The sequence below is a fragment of the Pongo abelii genome, chromosome 23 (genome assembly GCF_028885655.2).
Source record: "Pongo abelii isolate AG06213 chromosome 23, NHGRI_mPonAbe1-v2.0_pri, whole genome shotgun sequence".
Lineage (NCBI taxonomy): Eukaryota > Metazoa > Chordata > Mammalia > Primates > Hominidae > Pongo > Pongo abelii.
The window spans coordinates 30873550-30893984 of record NC_085929.1 but is presented as its reverse complement, the minus strand read 5'-3'; the positions used below and the strand labels follow the sequence as shown (position 1 = coordinate 30893984).

Here is a 20435-nt window from a genome sequence, read left to right as displayed (position 1 = left end):
TAATTTTTTTTTTTTTTTTTTTGAGACAGGATCTCAGTTTATCACCCAGGCTGGTGTGAAGTGGTGCAGTCTCAGCCCACTGCAGCCTCAGTCTCCTGGGCTCAAGCAATCCTCCCACCTCAGGCCCCCAAGTAGCTGGAGTACAGGTGTGCGTCACGTCGCCTGGCTGATTTTTTGCTTTTTTTGTAAAGATGGGGTTTCACCATGTTGCCCAGGCTGGTCTCAAACTTCTGGCTTCAAGCAATCCTCCTGCTTCGGCCTCCCAAAGTGCTGGGATTACAGGTGTGAGTCACTGCGCTTGGCCCTCATCCACGTTTTGAATGAAATGATTCTTTGTTTTGCGGGGCTGTCCCCACACTGCAGGATGTTGAGCGGCATCCCGTGCCTCAGCCTGTGTGATGCAGTAGCACTCCCCACCACACACACCCACTCATGACAACCAAAACTGTCTCAAGACAATGCAACCTCCCCCTGGTTGAGAATGGCCGCTCTAAACCAACAGGCCCCTAACTTCCATAAACAGCTTTGCCCCTAACTTCCATAAACAGCTTTGCCAGCTGCAGGGCGGGTACATGGCGCTCTCTGGGGATCTCACTAGAGGGATCTGGAACTTCTGCCCCTCAGCTGGTTCCTGGGAACATCGGCTGTTCCTCCATCACCCCAAATGTGCCACAGAGGTTGTTTTAGTCTGCCTGGGCTGCCGTAACAAAAATACTGGAAAGTGGGGGGCTTATAGCATTTTCCAGAAATTTATTGCTCACAGCTCTGGAGGCTGGGAAGTCCAAGATGAAGGTGCTGGCAGATTTGATGTCCTGTGAGGGCCCGTGTCCTCATATATGGCACCTTCTAACTGACACAGTGGAAGAAGGTAGGAGCTATCTGGGGTCTCTTTTATTTAATTACTTTAGACACAGGGTCTCACTCTGTCACCAAGGCTGTAGTACAATGGCGTGATCATAGCTCACTCCTGTACCCAAGAGATCTTCCTGCCTCAGCCTCCTCAGTAGCTGGGACTATAGGTGCAGCCCACTATGCCTGGCTTCTGGGGTCTCTTTTATAGGGAGCCAATCCCATTCATGAGGGCTCTACCCTCATGACGTAACCACATCCCAAAGGCCTCACCTGCTAATAGTATCACATTGGTGATTAGCTTTCAACCTGTGAATTTTGGGAGCATAGTAGGTCCACCTGGATAGTCCAGGATAATCTCCCCATCTCAAAATCTTTTATTGAATCACATCTTCAAAGTCACTTTTGCCACATAAGGTCTAATCTTGGGTTCCAGGGATTGGGATGTGGATATATTTGGAGGTTGTATGTGGGAGAGGGGCTGGATGGGGCTAATTCCTAATCTGGGCTTGACTGCGTGGCTGGAAGAGGTGGTCTGGCAGACTAGGAGGAAGGTCTGGGAGCAAAACCTGGCTCACTTTGAGATGAGGGGGCCAAGCCGGCCCACCACTTGGGCAGACCTGCCATCATCACCGACTCTCGTGGGCCGCTGCCAGAATCCAGGCAGATTCGAGACCACCAGCTTCTCCTGGGATCTGGCTTTGGGAGGCAGTGGAAAACAGATCTTTGAAAGCAGCAGGGCTGGGTCAGGGGTCCAGGGAGCAGAACTGGTGGGTTTAGAGGGAAAGGAGTCTCTGGAGTACTTCAGTGTGGTGGGATCCAGAGGCCGAACTCACACTGTCAGGGCCCTCCACGTGGTAGCCTCCCGCTAGATAGGCTCCCAGGCCATGATCCCAATGGCTTCAGCTGAACTTCATGCTCTGCAGGGTAACAAAGCTTCTCCCCCTGCAGTTTAACCAAAGTCCCAGATCCAGCTCTCAATGGGGCCCCTCTGAGCAGTCTTCATGGGCAGGGGAGGGCTGAGGAGAAGTGATTGGCTCAGGTCTGTGGGGCCACCTTGAGAGCTGTTGGCAGCAGCCACCTATCCCAAACCTTGTGGGCCAAAAAGGAAAAGGGAACCAAAGGAGGGGGAGGCTGCTAGGCACAAACCTCAGGTGCCCCATGGTGGGAACCTGGCTCTGTGCTCCCAGACCACACCTGCGCCTGGGCTGGGGTGCTGGGACGCTGCCCGGAGCTTGCTTTGGAAGGCCTGGCCAGTCTCTCCCATCAGTGCCTCCCAGCGGCACCCACAGAGCATGATAACTTTGTCCCTGCGTATCGGAGAGAGGAAAAGGGGCTCCTGTTCCCCCCAGCAGGGATGCAACCGTGGCTCCATGGTGACTGATTCTGACTCACCTGCAGAGTGAGGGTGCACTCCCTGGACCCTTGGCCACCTTGGGACTGCCACCCACCCGAGAAGGCTCATTCACCACTTGTGAACTGATGGATCTCCATGTCGGCTTTGGCCCAGCTGTTTGGAGTCTCAGACCCACATACCCGAGCAACCACCTCCAGAGCATCTGGACAAGGTGCACAGGCACCTTGGACTCAACATGCCAAATGGAAGTCAGCCCTGAGGCAGCTGGAAGCTCTGTGGTGCCCGCCTCACCTCCTTCCTGTGCTACTTGTAGAACCCTGCCTCTCCCCTCCAGCTGTATAGTTCAGCCCTGGCTCCACCTCCTTCTCTCCTTCCATCTTTTTGCTGCTGGCACCACCACAGTCTACTCCCCACTCCTAATGCAATAAGCTTTGGAAAATGCACATCTGACCTGCCCGGAGGTAGTGCGGAGACTTCCTTGGTTCCTGGGGTCCTGGAGGAAGCCCATTCCTCTCCCTCCCTGCTCATCCCACCCTGGGGGACTTGCCCAGGCCCTGCCCCCACATCCATTCTGCACCACCAGCAGTGCCAGCCAGTGTGCATTCCCAGCCCAGCCAGAGACTCTTACAGCTGGCTCTTGAAACATCTTGTTACACAGAGGAAATCAACACCAAAAGGGTGGCATCGTCAAGTAACACTAATCAGCACAGGTCAGACCCTACAGGGTACAGCTAATGAAGGGCTCAGAGGAAAATTCATCGCTTAAATAGTTACATAGGAAATAAGAATCAAGGCCGGGCACGGTGGCTCATGCCTGTAATCCCAACACTTTGGGAGGCAGAGGCAGGCAGATCACCTGAGGTCGGGAGTTCGAGACCAGCCTGACCAATATGGAGAAACTATATCTCTACTAAAAATACAAAATTAGCCGGACGTGGTGGTGCGTGCCTGTAATCCCAGCTACTCAGGAGGCTGAGGCAGGAGAATTGCTTGAATCCGGGAGGCAGAGGTTGCAGTGAGCCGAGATCGCACCATTGCACTCCAGCCTAGGCAACAAGAGTGAAACTCTGTCTCAAGAAAAAAAAAAAGAAAAGAAGTATCCAAATAAATAGGCCAGGCACAGTGGCTCACACCTGCAATCCTGCAATCCCAGCACTTTGGGAGGCCAAGGTAGGTGGATTACTTGAGGTCAGGAATTCAAGAGCAGCCTGGCCAACATGGTGAAACCTTGTCTCTACTAAAAATACAAAAAAATTAGCCAGGTGTGGTGGCAGGCGTCTGTGATCTCAGCTGATTGGGAGGCTGAGGCAGGAGAATTGCTTGAACCTGGAAGGCAGAGGTTGTATTGAGCTGAGATCGCACTACTGCACGCCAGCCTGGGTGACAGAGCAAGACTCCATCTCAAAAACAAACAGGCCGGGCGTGGTGGCTCACGCCTGTAATCCTAGCACTTTGGGAGGCTGAGGAAGGCAGATCATGAGGTCAGGAGTTCGAGATCAGTCTGGCCAGCATGGTTAAATCCTGTCTCTACTAAAAATACAGCAACCGAGTGATCAGTTGAGCCAAGGAGTTCGAAACCAACCTGGGCAACATAGTGAGACTCCATCTCCAAAAATAAATAAATAAATAATCAAATAAAATATTAAGCAGTGTTTACAAAAAGAAAGAATATCTTTGTGACTTTAGAGTAGGCAAATGCTTCTCTTTTTTTAATTGTTTTTTTATTTTGTTGCATACCAAAAATTTTTCTTAAACAGGACACAAAAACTACTATAGAAGAAAAAAAATGATAAATTGGACTATATGAAAATTAAGAAATTCTATTCAACAAAAGACATCACTGAAACAGTGAAAAGGCAATTCAGAATGGGTGAATATTTGCAGAATCGCTTGATCCCAGCAGAGGTTTCAGTGAGCTGAGATTGCACCATTACAACTCTAAGACAGAAAATTCTTGTGCCATTTGACCAGCCAATCTACTTGTGTGAATTTCTCCTCCAGGTTAACCTGAATTTATTTACACAGTACAGCAGTGTTTAAAGAAGCAAAAGGCTGAGCACAGCTTCAATGTCCCCCAGCCAGGGGCTAGTTCCCTGAATTGTTTAGATTTTTTTTACCTTGCACACACAGTATTTATTTTCCACACTAATGAAAAAGGTAAGGCCATCTTTTTCTACCTATGCCTCTGTTGTATTGTTACAGGGACTGTCGACCTAAAGAAAGAAACTGAGGCAAAATTAACATAGTTTATTTGGGCCAAGGTTGAGAACAGTTGCCCCAAACACACTTCCAAGTTGCTTGGGGAGTGCTTCATGTGACCTTTGTTACAAGCAGTTTTTTTTTTTTTTTTTTTTTTTTTTAGAGAGATGGTGTTGCCCCATCTCTATGTTGCCCAGTCTGGCCTCCAGTTTCTGAACTCGAGTGATCCTCTCAACTCAGCCTCCTAAAATGCTGGGATTACAGGCATGAGCCACCGTGCCTGGCCCAGAAGCAGGTTTTTTTTTTTCTTTTTTTTTTTTTTTGACATGGAGTTTTGCTCTGTCGCCCAGGCTGGAGTGCAGTGGCGTGATCTCGGCTCACTGCAACCTCTGCCTCTCGGGTTCTAGCAGTTCTCTGCCTCAGCCCCCCGAGTAGGTTACAGGTGCCCACCACCACGTCCAGCTAATTTTTTGTATTTTTTAGTAGAGATGGGGTTTCACCATCTTGGCCAGGCTGATCTTGATCTTCTGACCTTGTGATCCACCTACCTTGGGCTCCCAAACTGCTGGGATTACAGACGTGAGCCACCATGTCCGGCCCCAAAAGCAGTTTTTTTAAAGGCAAAAGAGGATAAGGAGGACGGGCATGGTGGCACACACCTGTAATCCCAGCACTTTAGGAGGCCGAGGCAGGTGGATCACCTGAGGTTGGGAGTTCGAGACCAGCCTGGCCAACATAGTGAAACCCCCAACTCTACTGACATACAAAATCAGTTGAGTGTGGTGGCTCAGCTCTCAGCCTGTCCCCATCAGCTCTCTCCAATTTCCTGCCTGAATGCTGGAGGTGGACTTGTCTACTCATGACTTCTCCAATTTTCTCTCCAAAAATACCACATCTCTCCCTCTGTATCTTTATGAGTTATCTTGTGATACATTTACCATCAAGCCTCTCCTCTTCCCTGGGTACAAGTCAAATAACATGGCCTCCCTCACCACTTCTGGGCTGAAGCCTGGGGACTGTGCTGATGTGTATTGTTTATCACAGGACGGGAACCTTGAGGACTGCATTGTGTGGGGGCCCACGGGGAAATGAGATACAAACCTGTGAGCTCCTCCAACCTATTCACTGCGCTGAGGAATTGCCCAGTGGACCTCTAGGAAGGCATGATGTGGGCTCCTTGTGGACACTATTGGACGTTTGAAGGGGCTCTTAACTAAAGGACCTTTTTAAAGTTGGGAGTACTAACAATGCCCACAAATTCAGTTAAGACTGTTTAGAATTTCTCATTCAACTAATATTGACGTGCAGCCCAATTCTAAAGTATTTTAGGATCTGTTTAATGATAAGCATTACATAGATTGTTAATAGTGAATATAAAGAACAGAGAGTCTAGATATGTTTACTTAACCTCTGATTTCATTTCATAGAGAAACTGATAAAAAGAAGGATGCCTGGAGTAGCTAAAAGATGGTTCACTTACTCATCTTTTCTGCCAACAATCTTTCAAGTCTATGTGGTGATCAGTTAAGGGGACTTTGCACCATTACAGTGTGCATTGACCCCTTGCTGTCATTTCTAGCACAGGAACAGTAATGCCACAACACAACTTCCTTCTGTAGTTTTCCAAAGGCCAACTTTCTCAATGCTGCCTCTAGAGCTCCATCTCCTCCTGTTTCTGCCACTCACCATCATCAGATGTGTGAGGAGAATTAAAAGTTGCATGGGGACACCTATGGAGTTTACTCCCCAGACAGGGTTTGTGATGGGAAAGCTTTAGGTCACAGACGCCTGACCTTAGAGGCCTAATAAGAGATCTAATATGATATCTTTAGTATTAATGGAGGTGAGCTATAAGGAGGAGCGATGATAGAATATTGCAGGTGTTGGTAATAGCATTTGCCAAGAATAGGGACAAAACAGCTGTTCATTTAACTAACTAATATGACTTGTGTTTGGCTTGGGTATGGCAGATCTCAGCGGGGACAGAATTAGGGGAAGTGATTCTAGATGTGTCCAGACGACAGAAACGTATAATGTAAACAGATCATGAAGAGGACAGATCCTGAGAAGTGTGCACATGGCCACAGAGGCCACATGGAGTCACTGTAGATAGTAAATCCTTAGCTGGTATTTATGAGCTCTTCAGGTGCAGAATGGAGAATGGATTGCAAGGTAAACTGAGGCAACACCAGAGACAGGCACACTACTTATGTTTCAGAGGAAATAATTCAGGATGAGATGATGGTGTCTTTTTATAGATTCCTAAGTGAAAAAAAGCAAAAGGAGCAATTTTAGATACAAAATGAAGAAGTAATTGGTAAAAAACGAATGAGATTGAGAGGTTTTTGGGGGCCAGAAAAAGATGAACACCTAAGATGAGCACCACACGTCTGGTTGGGGCTTTGGAAGGATTCTTATCCACCATCTAAAAGATGGGCCCTGGAGTCATAGATTTATGACAAAATATATGCCACTTATGTTTGTGATTTCCTCAGTGTTTCGCATTGGTTCTGTGCTGATTTTTACCATTTAGCACAGGACAGGAACCTTGAGGACTGCATTGTGTGGGAGCCCATAGGGAAACAAGATACAAACCTGTGAACTTCCTCCAACCTATTCAGTGTACTGAGGGACGGTCCAATGGACCTATAGGAAGACATGGTGTGGGCTCCTTGTAGACACTATTAGATGTTGGGGAGGAAAAGTAACTTTGGAGAGTTCTTTCAGGGTAGAAGATGAAAAAAGGAATGTAAAGTTTTTTAAAATTATATGTACTTTTGTGTTATATGGAGTCTTAAAATAACCATGCACTTATAAACTGTAGATAGTAAATTATATATGTATATTTCACCTCAATGAAAATAGATTAAAACATAAAAAATAAAATAAGTATGTACTTGTGCTGTGAAGCTGGTTTTGAAAGGGCAGCCAAGATGGACCAGGCCAGGTGGAGAATCACTCAAGGTTCTCTAGGGCACTGGAGAAAGTGACTGATCACTGCTACGGCACATTCATGAAGCCGTCAACATGTCATTACTGCCCTGTGACCGCACATGTTGCAGCAGAGCCACTGAAATGAGATCCTGGGAGACAGACTCCACAGCACCTTTCCTGTGGCCTGGTTTCATTCTCTCTCACTGTGTCATCTACATAAGCAGGTGGCTGCTGCTGAGGGTGAGCAACGGAGCCATAGCGGGGAACTCCTGATCGAATTTCCCTATTGGTGTGGACAGCTGACTCATTCTCCCTGTCTGGGGCCTTTGTTCAGAAGGTCACTCTGTCTCGCACTGAAGGAATTAGTGTGGATTATTATTATGTTGATGCTTACATCAGTGTCCATCAATGAGAAAACACAAAATCATGCTGAGAAATAAAATGTGACCGTCACGGGACTGAGACCCATCTTAGCCTTCAAGTTCTGTCCATGTGGCCTCTCTCAGGCTCCCCGGGCTGCTGCTTGACTATTACTGTCTCTCATGGTGCAGCAGCATGCTTCTCCCATGTGGATGTAGATCACACCTCTTTCCTTCCTGCCCAGTTCACTGCTCCCCACCATTGCCGTCTCATAGACACTTTTGCCATTGCCCTTGAGGAACTTGGGGGCTTCTCAGATCCACGGACTTCTCCACTAAGTCTCCAAGTTAAGCCAATGCTAATAGAAGCTTTCAGACTGGTTATCTCTGCACAGGACATGCAGATAGTACTGGCTTAGCAGGGACACTCTCTCCAGGGTAAGTGGTGGTGAGAGGAGATTTTGGTTTGTGCTGGAAAGACAATGGTGACTTACAGAGCTATGGGGAGCTGGGAGCCTGCAGTCCTTCCTTTTCGCTTCAATTCAGACATCTGCTCCCCTCCAATTCCCCAATTCTACTTGTCTAAGTACCTCCAACGTTTACACATAACCAGTCCTTCGGTCCCGTCTCAAGCTGATGAAGCCAGGCTTTGTCCAGGGAGGGCAGGATGGTCCCTCCTGTTCCTCAGAGTGGAACACCCACAAGATGAACTGGGATCTTTCCCTATTGATGAGTGCTTCTCCCTCAACACCTCCCTATTGCTGGATCATTATCCCATAATGAACTGGCATCTCTCCCTATTGCTCGATCGTCATGACGAAGGTGGATGAAGGAGGGTTGAGGCCAGGAGCACCTGGCCTCATGGTAGAACGTTGGCAGAAGAGAGGAAAGCCAGGATTCTAGACCAGTTCAACTAAGAGCTCTTGGCTGGCTGTCACTGTTCCTTCCTTCCTTCCTTCCTTCCTTCTTCCTTTTCTTTTCTTTTCTTTCTTTTTCTCTTTCTTTCTTTCTCTCTCTCTCTCTTTTTCTTACTTTTCTTCTTTTTCTTCTTAGTGTGGAGCCAATGAGAAGCAGATGACAAGAGGGGATTACATACAGAAGTTATTTTGGGGGAGACAAAGTATACTGGTGAAAGACACATGGGAAAGGAACTGGCATAGGAAGGGTGCTTCACAGCTCTGACCCCTGTGCAAGCAGAGGGTGGGGGAAGGGTGGGTATGAAGAGCCCCAGACCACAGGCAGGTCAGAAAAAGCCTCAGCAGACTGAGTAGATCTTCACATGGGGGTGCCCATTAGAGCATCCCTGCTTCCTGTGGGAAGACCTGGCTGTGGCCACCCCTTGGCTCCTCATTGCCTGGATCCAGCCTAGGGGCAGGAGGACATCAGTCACCTCTGCTCCTCCTGCAGGTTCTCCTGGAGGGGCATCTGATTGGGAAACTTCCATGACCACCATCACCAGCTGCTGTATCCTCAACTGGGACAGGGGCTGTGCCCTTCTCCCCAGTGCCTGCTCTTCCACCTGGGACCCATGTGAGGTCAGAACCAAGGTGTCTTGGAGCTTTTGCCACCCATAGGCCCTGCAGCCACTGAGATGCCCCTTCAGCCCAAGCTGCATGCTGGGGAGGGAAAGATCTTTGAATAACTCTTACTCTAAATTAGAGTCAATTCTTCTAGGGGACATTAGAAACTTTTCAATCCTGGGGTGTGCTCTGGGGTCATCTCCATTCCCATTCCGTGCCCAGCTCCTCCTGCTCCAGTGACCAGGGCTTTGTCCCCAAACCTCTGTTACATCCCCAGTGTCTGAAATGTCAGGCCTTCCTTAAATAAGTGTTTAAAGAATGAATGAATGACTTTTCCAAGTCCTCTGTCTGGTGGGTGACACCTGCATTACACTTTTAGAGACAAAAACAAGCCTGTGGCCCTGATTGTCTCTAAATTGTGCTAACCTGTTTCCACACTGTTGTGTCATGACCACAATGTGACAAAAGTACAACCAGACCCACTGCAGCCCCTCAGATATGCTCTCCACCTGCCTCATCCCTGTCAGCGGTAGCTTCACAGCCTCTCTCAAAGTCACCCTCCACCTACCACACACTCTGGGCCATCTCCTCCTCTGCCACAGCCTGCGGTTCAGTTGTCCCTGTCCCTGTCTGCCACCTCTGAGACACGTACCACTCCATTCCTTCCCTAATTCCTCTGCTGTCGTCTTCCTCCAGGTGCCCAGGAATGTCCCTTGCAAGGGCTCCTGTCTCAAGTTCTAGAAGTTGTCCTGGAACTTTGCCAGAGCTGAGTCTCTCATAGGAGAACTGAGAATAGACACAGCATCTCCCTAGCAGATGGAGGAGGATCACCCGAGGGCCCCGTACATCCTCCCTGAGGGAGGCCTGGGACACACACCCACCTCTACACCTGCAGCTGCCACTTCAGTGCCCACAATCTCAATGCCTTGCCCTGGAAGGGGCTGAGCATCCCCATGGCCTGTTTTCCCTTGTATGAAGATCTGTTTCACTCTCGGTGAACTCCTAGTCACACTAAGCAGCCTGAGCAAGCGCCTCCTCCTCTGAGCTGTCCCTGTGGAGAGAGCCCGTCTGCACTCAGCTCAGGCACTGTGTGCCCAGTTTGCAGCAGATCAAGCTTTCTCCTGGGGGTTTTGTAGCCTATAATATCAGTGGACCTGATATTATAATGCCCACTTCCTATGATGAAAAGGAACTGAATGAGTGTGGAATCTCTAGGACCACGCTGGCATATAATGGGCCCTTGGGGTTTAGTTTAGTAGCAAATTAAAAGGTGCCCATTCCTCAAAACCTTCTATAGACAGCTTTCAGGAAACTGCCATGGATAAATATCTGCAAATCAAAGCAAAACTTTAGGGACAAACTACATCAGTCTTCACCCGTGAATTTTGCATCTGTGATGCAAATGACACCCCTCTAAGGTGTTACCCTTCTGCAGTGCACTACCTGTGCAACTGTCCTCAGCAAAGAGGGAGTAATCTGCAGTAACTGAGTGGTGGCTGCCCCCTTTACAGAGGCATAAGTTCTCAACTTGCCACAGTCTGCACCATTCCGCTTTGTGCTGTGCCTGGTCCATTTTACTGACTGATATTACCCAACCTCTGAAGGTGTTTAAGTTTGACCATTGACCTCTCATTTCACAGTGAACCTCAGAGAGGTGAAAGGATTCACCCAAGATCACTCAGCAAGTGTGCAGTGTCAGCAAGTTAGCAGTAAGTCAACACTAGGCCTTAAGGCTCTTGTCATTTCAGAGCAGGACTCTTACTGCCATGCAGCTACCTCTCTCACCAGATGGTCCAAGGCATTTGGTTGTCTCTGGCTTTGGTGGTTGTGGGAGGGGTGGATCAGAGATGCCCTGGGCCATGTTATGGCTCTAGGCCACACGCAAGCAAGCTGGAAACTGAATTGCCTCTGCAGCTGCAGAAGACTAATTTCTATATTGATATTTGGAAAAACTAACAGCTAGAAAACACCATTCTACTCATTTTTAAAAGTAAGATCATATTAAATGACGTTACATGCATCATTTATATATTGCTCACAGCACCAGCATCCTCAAATATGGTTTTAATTTTGGTAGATATCTTGCTAGGGGGAGCACATTTCTAAGTTATCCAGATATAGGGCCCTCTTTCCTTCTCTTTCTGTCCACATGCAACCAGATATTTTGTGGAGTTAAAGTTGACATTTATTTAAATGCTACTTGGTGTCTGTTTTTTTCACCTTTAATTTAGGGTTTTCTATCTGGGATGTAAAAGAATCACTTGGAGGGATTTTTCAAAATACCAATGGCCAGGCCACTAGCCAGTCAATCAGAAGCAAAATCTCCTTGGGTGGGACCTAGAAGTCTTTACAGTTTTCCAGCATTTTAATGAACATCCCTGATTAAGAACCACTGGGTCTTAAGAGTGTGGTATATGTATTTTTCAAGTTCCTAGAGGCTCTCCAAAACAGAAAAAAAAAAGAAATCTGCTTTATTCTCTGCTTGGTGTTGATGGATCAGTCTCTTTAGCTGTTAGTCTGATCCTGGAAATTTATGGTCATAATTTGATGAGCAACGTTGGGAATGGCTTCTTCTTTTTCTTTTTTCGTTTTGAGACAGAGTCTCACTCTGTCGACCAGGCTGCAGTGTAGTGGCGCGATCTCCGCTCACTGCAACCTCCACCCCAATACTTTCATTTTTAAATATTATTTATGGAATCCAGGTTTGCATAAGATGGACTGGGTCAATGGCCATGCCCTTTATAAATCAATATTCTTAAGTTCTGCAAATTCAGTTTCCTAAAGAGCCAAATCACATCCTACTCATCAGCAAGGCAGGTAGACATCATCTTCACAATCACTTCTAATTTTTGACCATTGTAAAAAAAAAAGAAATATGTAATCACTTTCTTATTGTAAAATAAACAATTTACTTTTGCAGGACCTACTGCCTCCCTGCTCCCTTTTTTTTTATTTCAAACAATCTTGAACCCTTTGTCATGGGTCAGTTGGCAAGAGAAGCCTGTTTGTGGGTTTGAGAGCAGTTCATGCAGACACAGACCACTTCCTCTGAGAATTCATTTGCTTCCCCAGGATGGAATCCGGCTGGGCCCCTGACCTTGCTGGTCACGTGGGCCGGGGCCTCCATCAGTCATACCCTGGACTCCTATCTGTGTCTAAACACCACGCCCCACCCCCAACTGCATGGCAGCCACTTGCATAGCACTCTGGGAGGGCTCTGGGCATGAGCAGCGAGGACTCCATCAGCAGCTCCTCCAAATAAGCCCTGCTAATGAGGGTGGCTTGAGAAGCGGCTTTGATGTGCTCCTAAATCCAGTTGCAAAACAGAACTAAAGTTAAGGCCTCAGCACAGCACTAACTTTGAAGTATTCTTACTCTAGTGTCCTGTGTGGTGGTATTGGAATTGTCCATTGCTAAGACTCAGAGGAGAAAAGCACTTAGCATCACAGGACTTGGAGCACTGGTGCTGAGGCAACCCTTCATTCATTCGTCAGATGTTTGTTAAGGCCTAGGCCTAGGGCAGGGGTCAGGGATTCTCCTCTCACACAGCACATAGGTGGCAGGACCAATACTGGGTCTGATCTCCCAGCTGGGGGCACAGGCTGCTAACCTCAGGCCTGGAATCTGTCAGATGCCCTTCCTGTGCTGACTTGACTTAGACAGGCCTCCTGACCTTCCCGCAAAGATCATGTGTGATTCACAGGGGTTCTGGCCGCTTGAAAGGTTCCTGAGAAAGTACATGCAATGAGGACAGAGCTTGCAGAGGGAGGACAGGCATGCAGAAGGCTCTGTGTGCAGCCCCAGACCTGGGTACCTTCGTCACCGTCCTCACCCCGCCTCCGGGTGTGCAGATAGGGAGCAGGTCTCCTGTGTTATGGCCCAAGCAGGGCTGTTGGGATACTGAGAACATTCCCTCCTCCCACAGGAGAGAGAGGTCCAAGGTGCCCTACATCACGCGCCAGTGTGTGGAGGAGATCGAGCGCCGAGGCATGGAGGAGGTGGGCATCTACCGCGTGTCCGGAGTGGCCGCAGACATCCAGGCACTGAAGGCAGCCTTCGACGTCAGTGAGTGTCGGCCTGCGCAGGACGGGATGGAGGTGTGGGCAGTGGTGTCCGCGATGAGACCTCAGAGCGCTCCATGGCCCAGGCATGTCACATCCTTCTCTTGTCTTTTCTTCATTTACTGTTTTATTATTTTTAAAAAAGAGAAAACAAGAGTTGTACAAACAGCTTCTACAGAAGGCAGTTTTTCCGCCTCCATCTCACCAACCCTCACAGGCTTTGAAGGACCCGGATGTGCCTCAAATGCCAGGGGAGGGCACTGAGACCCCAGAGGGTCCTTCCCAGCATCTTCAAAGCAACAGGATTTTGTGCCTGCAGACCCTTCTTTGCAGCACACACCACCCACCCTGACCAGGACCCCTAGAATGCCCAGCATCCCTGGGAGGGCCCTGTGGTAGTTTCAGCTCCCTCTGGGGGCCCAGAATGGACCTGGCCTGTGGTAGGGAGGTAAGTACCAATGGCCAATTGGGTCCAAAGGAAGACACCGGTTCAAACACTGAAACCAGTCAGATTCTCCCCCGGCCTTCCTGCTATGGGAAGACACTGGTGCAGGGGTGGTTGCTGTGTACAGGGCAGAGCCACCCAATCCCCACACAGGCGCTGTGTCCTGCCACACTGGCCTCCTCCTGGCCATCACATCGGGCCAAGCAGGGGAGAGGAATGGGAATGCCCACGCACCCCTATCAATTCTGCAGACACAGAACCATGCACAGCTCTTGGGAGGAGTCACGTGAGCTGCTCAAAGCCTGGGAGGGACCACACAGTGGTCAGCGTGGCAGGGACGGTGCTTTAGCCAAGGCAGGGATGGCGGGCGACTCACTCGGGATCCTCAAGGAGGCCGCAGCATTTCCCTGCTCTTTCCACATAACGAGGACGTGTCGGTGATGATGAGCGAGATGGACGTGAACGCCATTGCAGGCACGCTGAAGCTATACTTCCGTGAGCTGCCCGGGCCCCTCTTCACTGACGAGTTCTACCCCAACTTCGCAGAGGGCATCGGTGAGCACTAGAGGCCTTGGCCTCGTGGGAGACGTCTCCTCCACGTGCACTGCTGCCCTTGGAGGCTGTGAAAAGTGAGGTGTGGGAAACCGAGCTATGCCCCCTCTGGCATGGTCGGGTACCCTGCTGCTGCTGACCCCTGCGAGGTAGAGAAAAGGTGATCAGGTGGTTCACACCTCACACAGGTGCCCCTCACAGGGTCCTCACTGGTGGCCAGAGCTGTGGGTGTGATGATGATGACGAGCCTAAACTGCGCAAGGACTCGTGTCCCGGGCGCTCCATGTGACCACCTCGGGAGAGGTCTCCGGCTTGTTGTAACCCAGAGGAGTAACCCACTGCCTCCTGCAGCTCTTTCAGACCCAGTTGCAAAGAAGAGCTGCATGCTCAACCTGCTGTTGTCCCTGCCGGAGGCCAACCTGCTCACCTTCCTTTTCCTTCTAGACCACCTGGAAAGGTAGCCCAGCTCTCTTGTGGCTGCCCAGGACTCCAGGTCTCCAGGCTGTGGGGTGCCCCTCTGCTCCCACCAGACCCCCAGCACCAAGGACCTTTTCCCCCGACCCCCATCTGCAATAACTCACTGCTTCTAAGGACTAGCACCGCTGCCACCCCCACCCCTGCCTCTCCTCTTTGCCACCCTCCTCCCTCTGCACTGTGGCCTTAACAAAGAGCTCAGAGCTTTGGCCATGGCCAGCAGTGCACTTGGACCCCCCTCTTCCCTCCCAGTCACATCAAGGTGGAGACCTCCCCACCAGCCCAGAGTTGGCCCCTTGTCCTGGGCCACTGAGATGCAGAAGTACCAAGGCTGGAGTCAGCTTGCAGCACAGCCAGGGTCGAGGTCACTCCCTCCCTGAGGACTCTAGCACAGCACAGCCCCTCTGCCTCTCTCCTGGTGGTGGTGTTGAAACAGCACCCTCTGCTTCAGTCCTCTACAGGGTGGCAGAGAAGGAGGCAGTCAATGAGGTGTCCCTGCACAACCTTGCCACTGTCTTTGGCCCCACGCTGCTCCAGCCCTCCGAGAAAGAGAGCAAGCTCCCTGCCAATCCAAGCCATCACCATGACTGACAGCAGGTCCTTGGAGGTCATGTCCCAGGTATGGGAAGAGAGTCTCTAGCCAATGCCACCCCAGCCTGACAGAGGTGGCCTCTGCCTGCCCCACCCCCAGTCCTGCCCATCTTTCCAACTTGCATTGTATGTGGTGGTGGCTGAGATTCAGAGAGAGGGACTTGCCTAGGTTTTCATGGATGGGAGTGATAGGGGGTGCACAGGCCACCTCCTGGTTCTGCTGGTGCACCTTGCTGGGGGCTTAAGATCACCCCAAGTGTTCGGGTGTGGTGGCTCATGCCTGTAATCGCAGCACTTTGGGAGGCCGAGGCAGGACAACCGAACCCAGGGGTTTGAGACCAGTCTGGGCAATGTAGCAAACCCCATCTCTAGAAAAAAATACAAAGCAAAATTAGTCAGGCATTGTGGCACACACCTGTAATCCTAGGTATCTGGGAGGCTGACACAGGAGGATTGCTTGAGCCCAGGAGTTAGAGGCTGCAGTGATCCATGATGGAGCCACTGTACTCCAGCCTGGGGGACAGAGCAAGGCCCTGGGCATCTCTAAAATAAATAACCACCCCCCACCCAACAAGTCATGCCTTGTCAGGACCCCACCCCACCCCCATCTCCCTGTAAGGGGTTCATGACACTAGCAGGGGTTTCTAGCACCTGAGGTGGACTTGGGGGCTTGGGCCCCAAAGACCTCCCCACCAGCAGCTGTGAGCCCCCCTCTGAGCCACTCTCCTCTTCCCCACTCTGCCCAGGCAGGTCCAGGTGCTTCCTGTGGCTGGAGGCCATCCCTGCCCTGGACAGCAAGAGACAGAGTATCCTGTTCTCCACCAATGTCTAAAGGTCCCAGTCCATCTCCTGGAGGCGGACAGGCAGCCTGGAAACCTCTGGCTAATCGGGCCATCTGTAGAGTGGGAATCAAGATTTTCTGAGGCATCCTTGGCCACTCCCAAGTGTCAGGCCATCTGCCAAGAGACAGCGGCCCAAAGCAGAAGGACAGGTGGCCTGGGCAGATCCCGCCCAGGTCTGAAAGCCCCAGGCTGGCCTCAGACTGTGGGTTTTTATGTGGCCACCTGAGGGCGCCCCAAGCCAGTTCATCTCGGAGTCCAGGCCTGGCCCTGGGAGACAGGGTGAAAGGAGTGGTTTTTATGAACTGAATTTATAGAGTCTAAAAGATTTCTACTGAATGGCTTGTCAAGAAGCGCCCTCTCTGGGGAGAAGGGAACGTGACCTGATTCCCTCACTGTTGTATCTTGAATAAACGCTGCTGCTTCATCCTGTGGGGGCCATGGCCTGTGTGGGTGGGGCCTCTTCCCTTTCCCTGACTTAGAAACCACACTCCACTTAGAACAGGGTTTGAGAGGCTTAGTCAGCACTGGGTAGCATTTTGACTCCATTCTTGGCTTTCTTCTTTTTCTTTCCAGAAGGATTTTTGTGCAGAAATGGGTCTTTTGTTGCCGTGTTTGTCCTCCTTGGAAGGCAGCTCAGAAGGCCTGTGAAATGTCGGGGGACAGGACCCCCAGGGAGGGAATCCCAGGCTACACACTTTAGGGTTCCTTCTCTAGGGAGAGCGACCTCGTCCCCCGATCCTGACCGCCCTTCCAGCCCACGCTCTCCTGTTTGGCTTCCACAGGCCTGGACTTCTCTGGCTTCTCTGCCCACACACTCCCTGCCCCAAGTGTCCCTGCCCCTGCCGCAGCACAGGTGACTTCATTTCTGTCCTCTCAGCTCAGTGGACTTGCTCAGCTTTTGTGTAAGTCTCCACTTGGTGGTAGCAGCTTGCTGATGACTTGTTTTAAAACTTTCATCCTAAATAACCTTTTGATACTTGAATATTTTTAAGTTTTATACATACTTTCTAATTTTTTTCCCAACAGATCCAGATACCTAATAAGATGCTGGAATGTAATCCCTGGACAATCCGTGTCCTGGCAGCATTTGGTCTTCCTCTAAGCACCTGGCTCCGCTGTTCTCAGGAGTGGGTTCCGAGGTCTCTGGAGAACAGGATACGTGGAGGGTTAGGAAGGCGCCAGGCCTAGAGACGGGAGACTCCCTCCCAGAGCAGGTGGAGGCACAGGACCATTTGCTACCCCATCTGCTGGCACCTGCGGGGGAGCCCAGGCATTCTTTGTAAACCATCCTGACCACCTGGCTCAAAGAAAACAGAAGCGTGGAGGCCGCCAAGTATTTTCAAGAAATAACCCCATGAACATTGCATCACTTTTTTAGAAAGAGGGGCTTGGGGCAGGCAGAGGAGAGAAGGGAGAGCAAACTGAGAGCCAAGTTTCCAGACGGTCCTGCAGGAGGAGATGATGCAGCTGCCCAGAGGGAAGCAGGATCACATTTATGGAAGTGTGTGGGGTCCCTGGATGACACCAGCACCCAGTGCGGCTCTGTCTGGCAACCGCTCCCAAGGTGGGAAGAGTGGGTTTCCCCTGTGTGTCAGTGGGCAGCTCCTGCTGAGCCCTCAGCTCACTGGGGAGCGTGACAGCGGGGCCATGCGCCTGACACTCCTCTCTGCTTGTGGACCTGGTGAGGCGGGGAGCAGAAAACAGAGCCACTTGAAGGCTTTCTGTCTGCGTCTGTGTGTGGTGTGGATTTAGTTGTGCTTTTTTCTTGCTGGGAGAGCAGAGCCACCATTTACAAGCAGTGTCACCCTCATGGGTGGCGAGGACAGAACAGGAGCCTCTGCTCTCTGTACCTATCTGGGCCAGGTGGGCTCCCATGCCCTGGCTTCCATCTCTGTCTCAGCGACCATTCAGCCCTGCGCAGGAACACATGTTGCTTAGAAAAGCCAAATCCAGCCCTTGTCTCGGTCTCCTCTGGTCTCATGATGTGCATCTGTTACCTGGAAACTGGAAACCAGTCTATCAATGTCTGTGCCAATTTTTTATTCCCTCCCCAACCTCCTTCCCCATACGACTTTTTATTTATGTAGGATGTGTGCTGTCTAATGATGGGATGACCACACTTTTCCATGTTCTAAAAGTGCTCCTCTCCCACAGGGTCCCAGGGCTGATGGTTGCTTTGGGCCTACAGCTACGTCTTACCCGCCTCCTGCCTCAAAAGCCTGTGTGGTGGCAAAGCCGGTGTGGGGCTGGGGAATGCAGCGTTCTCCAGGAGGGGGACCCAGCTCTCCTTCTGCAATGCAGGCGAAGGCCTAGATGCCAGTGTGACCTCCCACAAGGCATGGCTTCCAGACTCCCCGACCAGAAATGATGCTTTTTTGCCTCGGGCCCGGGGTTTGAAGCAGCCTGGCTTTCTCTCGGTAAGTGGCTGGTGTCTTAGCAGCTGCAATCTGAGCTCAGCCACTTACACACCACCGTGGGGGAAAGAACTGCTGAGACTTTCATTAAAAAGTTTCCTGAGACGACTTGCGTGCGTGTTGATTTCATGATCAGCGCCACTGGGAAGAACCCCTGAGCCGGTGAGGTGGGGCTAGAAGCAGCAGGTGCAGTGATGGGGCTGGGTGCCCAGGAGGCCTCAGTGCTCAATCAGGCCAAGGTGGCCAAGCCCAGGCTGCAGGGAAGGCCGGCCTGGGGGGTGTGGGTGAGCACAGGCAGGCGCCAGCTGGGCAGTGTTAGGATGCTGGAGCAGCATCCATAACTCCACTGAGTCGGGTAGTCTGGTTGGGGCAGGGACCACTGTTGCTTTGGCAGAGAGAGATGATCCCCACTGGGGAGAGGCTGTTCTGACTCTGCAGGTGGGACAGGGACAGATGGCCACCAGGGTGACCCGGCTGGTCTTCCTTTGCTATGCTAAGCCCTGGGACATGGAGGATTCCCTCCACACACAGCCTGGGCCCGGGTTCTTACCTGTGGCCACCGCTCTGGCACGAGCCCCTCAGTCTTGGGTGGTTTCTGTCTGGTCCGGGATTTGGTGTTGCTGCTGAGTCCAGCCTTTCCATCACCTCCGCATGGGCCGTGGGTGTGGTCAGCCGCCTCCCGCCTTGGCTTCAGTAGCTCACCCAGCTTACAGGGGAGCTGCCCTGGGCTGGAGATGGGCGTGCACCCTGGGTCCTAGTTGAATGAATGCAGCTTGAGGAGACCCAGCCATATCCACTGGGCCACAGGTTACCCTCGGCAATGCCCACATCAGCCGTCAGCCTGAGCTTCCCCAGGAGAGCAAGGCTCACACGACAAAGGCTGCCCGTGGCCAGTGAGGTGGCCGAGCCCAGCCGGGACCTTTCTCGGACTTCCAGGATGTGGCTCTGCTCATGAGCTGCCTGGTCAGCTCTCTCGGGGTGAGAGGGGCTTGTCACACGGGCCCCTGCCTGCAGTGTGACTCTTCTCAGCTTCTCTCAGCAGCCCTGCCTGCGGAGTGTCACCGTCACCATGATCATTTCCCTGACACTGCGAGGGTGTTGGGACGTCCTGGGTAGAGACAGGGCCCATGGCAACAGCAGGCTCAGGGGTGCCCTGCACTGGTGGGCTGGGGACCTGGTGGAGACCACGCCAAGGGCTGGACAAGGGGACGAGCCTCCATCCTGGCCTCCGCAGGCCTCAGCAGCCCCTCCCACAGGCAGAAGGGTTCATGCTGGGTTCTGCCCTCACTGCAAGAGCTGCCAGTGCCACGTGCTGTTCTGCCCAATCTGGTGTCTGCAGGTGAGGAAAGGGCTGCCGCTGGCCCATTTCTGAGTGTTCAGCACCTAAGGGTGACAGCACTGTCTGTCCCTACCCTCCGGGTCCTGTTTGAAAATCAAACCCATGCTTGCAGGCCGATTTTTTTTTTTTCTTTTAGAGACAGGGTCTCACTTTGTCACCCAAGCTGGAGTGCCGTTGTGCAGACCCGGGGCAGGGGTGTTGGAGCCTGGTTGGCCTCACTGGAACAGAAGAGAGCTGCTTCATGATGCTCAGCTGACAGGCAGAGCCTCACATAACCCAAGTTCTCACAGTTCAGAGAGGCCAGCCAGCGCGGGGACAAAGACAGGCACGCACTGAAATGGTTTCCTGGAAGACAGGGCCCAGTTGCATCTCTCAAATGGGGCCAGATTGGAAGGGAAACCAGCTGCTTTGGGCAAATGAGGCCACTTCTGAATAAGCTCCCAAATTAGATGGTGCCGAGGGCCCTGGACCTGGCAGCTGGGCTGGACATCGCATGGCC

The 20435-nt window shown here is 51.3% G+C and overlaps 1 protein-coding gene and 2 long non-coding RNA genes across 3 annotated transcripts; 1 reads left to right on the top strand and 2 right to left on the bottom strand.

Moving 5' to 3' along the window:
- Nucleotides 1-8688: 8688 nt before the first annotated feature.
- On the bottom strand, nucleotides 8689-15216 carry LOC112130611 (uncharacterized). Its single transcript, XR_002912851.3, has 3 exons — nucleotides 15077-15216; nucleotides 14101-14418; nucleotides 8689-13401 (listed from the first exon to the last, which is right to left on the bottom strand). It is a non-coding gene; the product is annotated as an uncharacterized LOC112130611 (long non-coding RNA).
- On the top strand, nucleotides 14148-15369 carry LOC129052583 (breakpoint cluster region protein-like). Its single transcript, XM_063722809.1, has 2 exons — nucleotides 14148-14279; nucleotides 15202-15369. Exons 1-2 carry the CDS (start codon nucleotides 14165-14167, stop codon nucleotides 15339-15341), a joined length of 255 nt encoding a protein of 84 aa, XP_063578879.1. The 5' UTR covers nucleotides 14148-14164; the 3' UTR covers nucleotides 15342-15369.
- An 89-nt stretch (nucleotides 15370-15458) lies between these two features.
- Nucleotides 15459-19065, bottom strand: LOC129052587 (uncharacterized). The gene is made up of 3 exons (XR_008517655.2): nucleotides 18034-19065; nucleotides 17220-17326; nucleotides 15459-15709 (listed from the first exon to the last, which is right to left on the bottom strand). It is a non-coding gene; the product is annotated as an uncharacterized LOC129052587 (long non-coding RNA).
- Between the last annotated feature and the right edge of the window lie 1370 nt (nucleotides 19066-20435).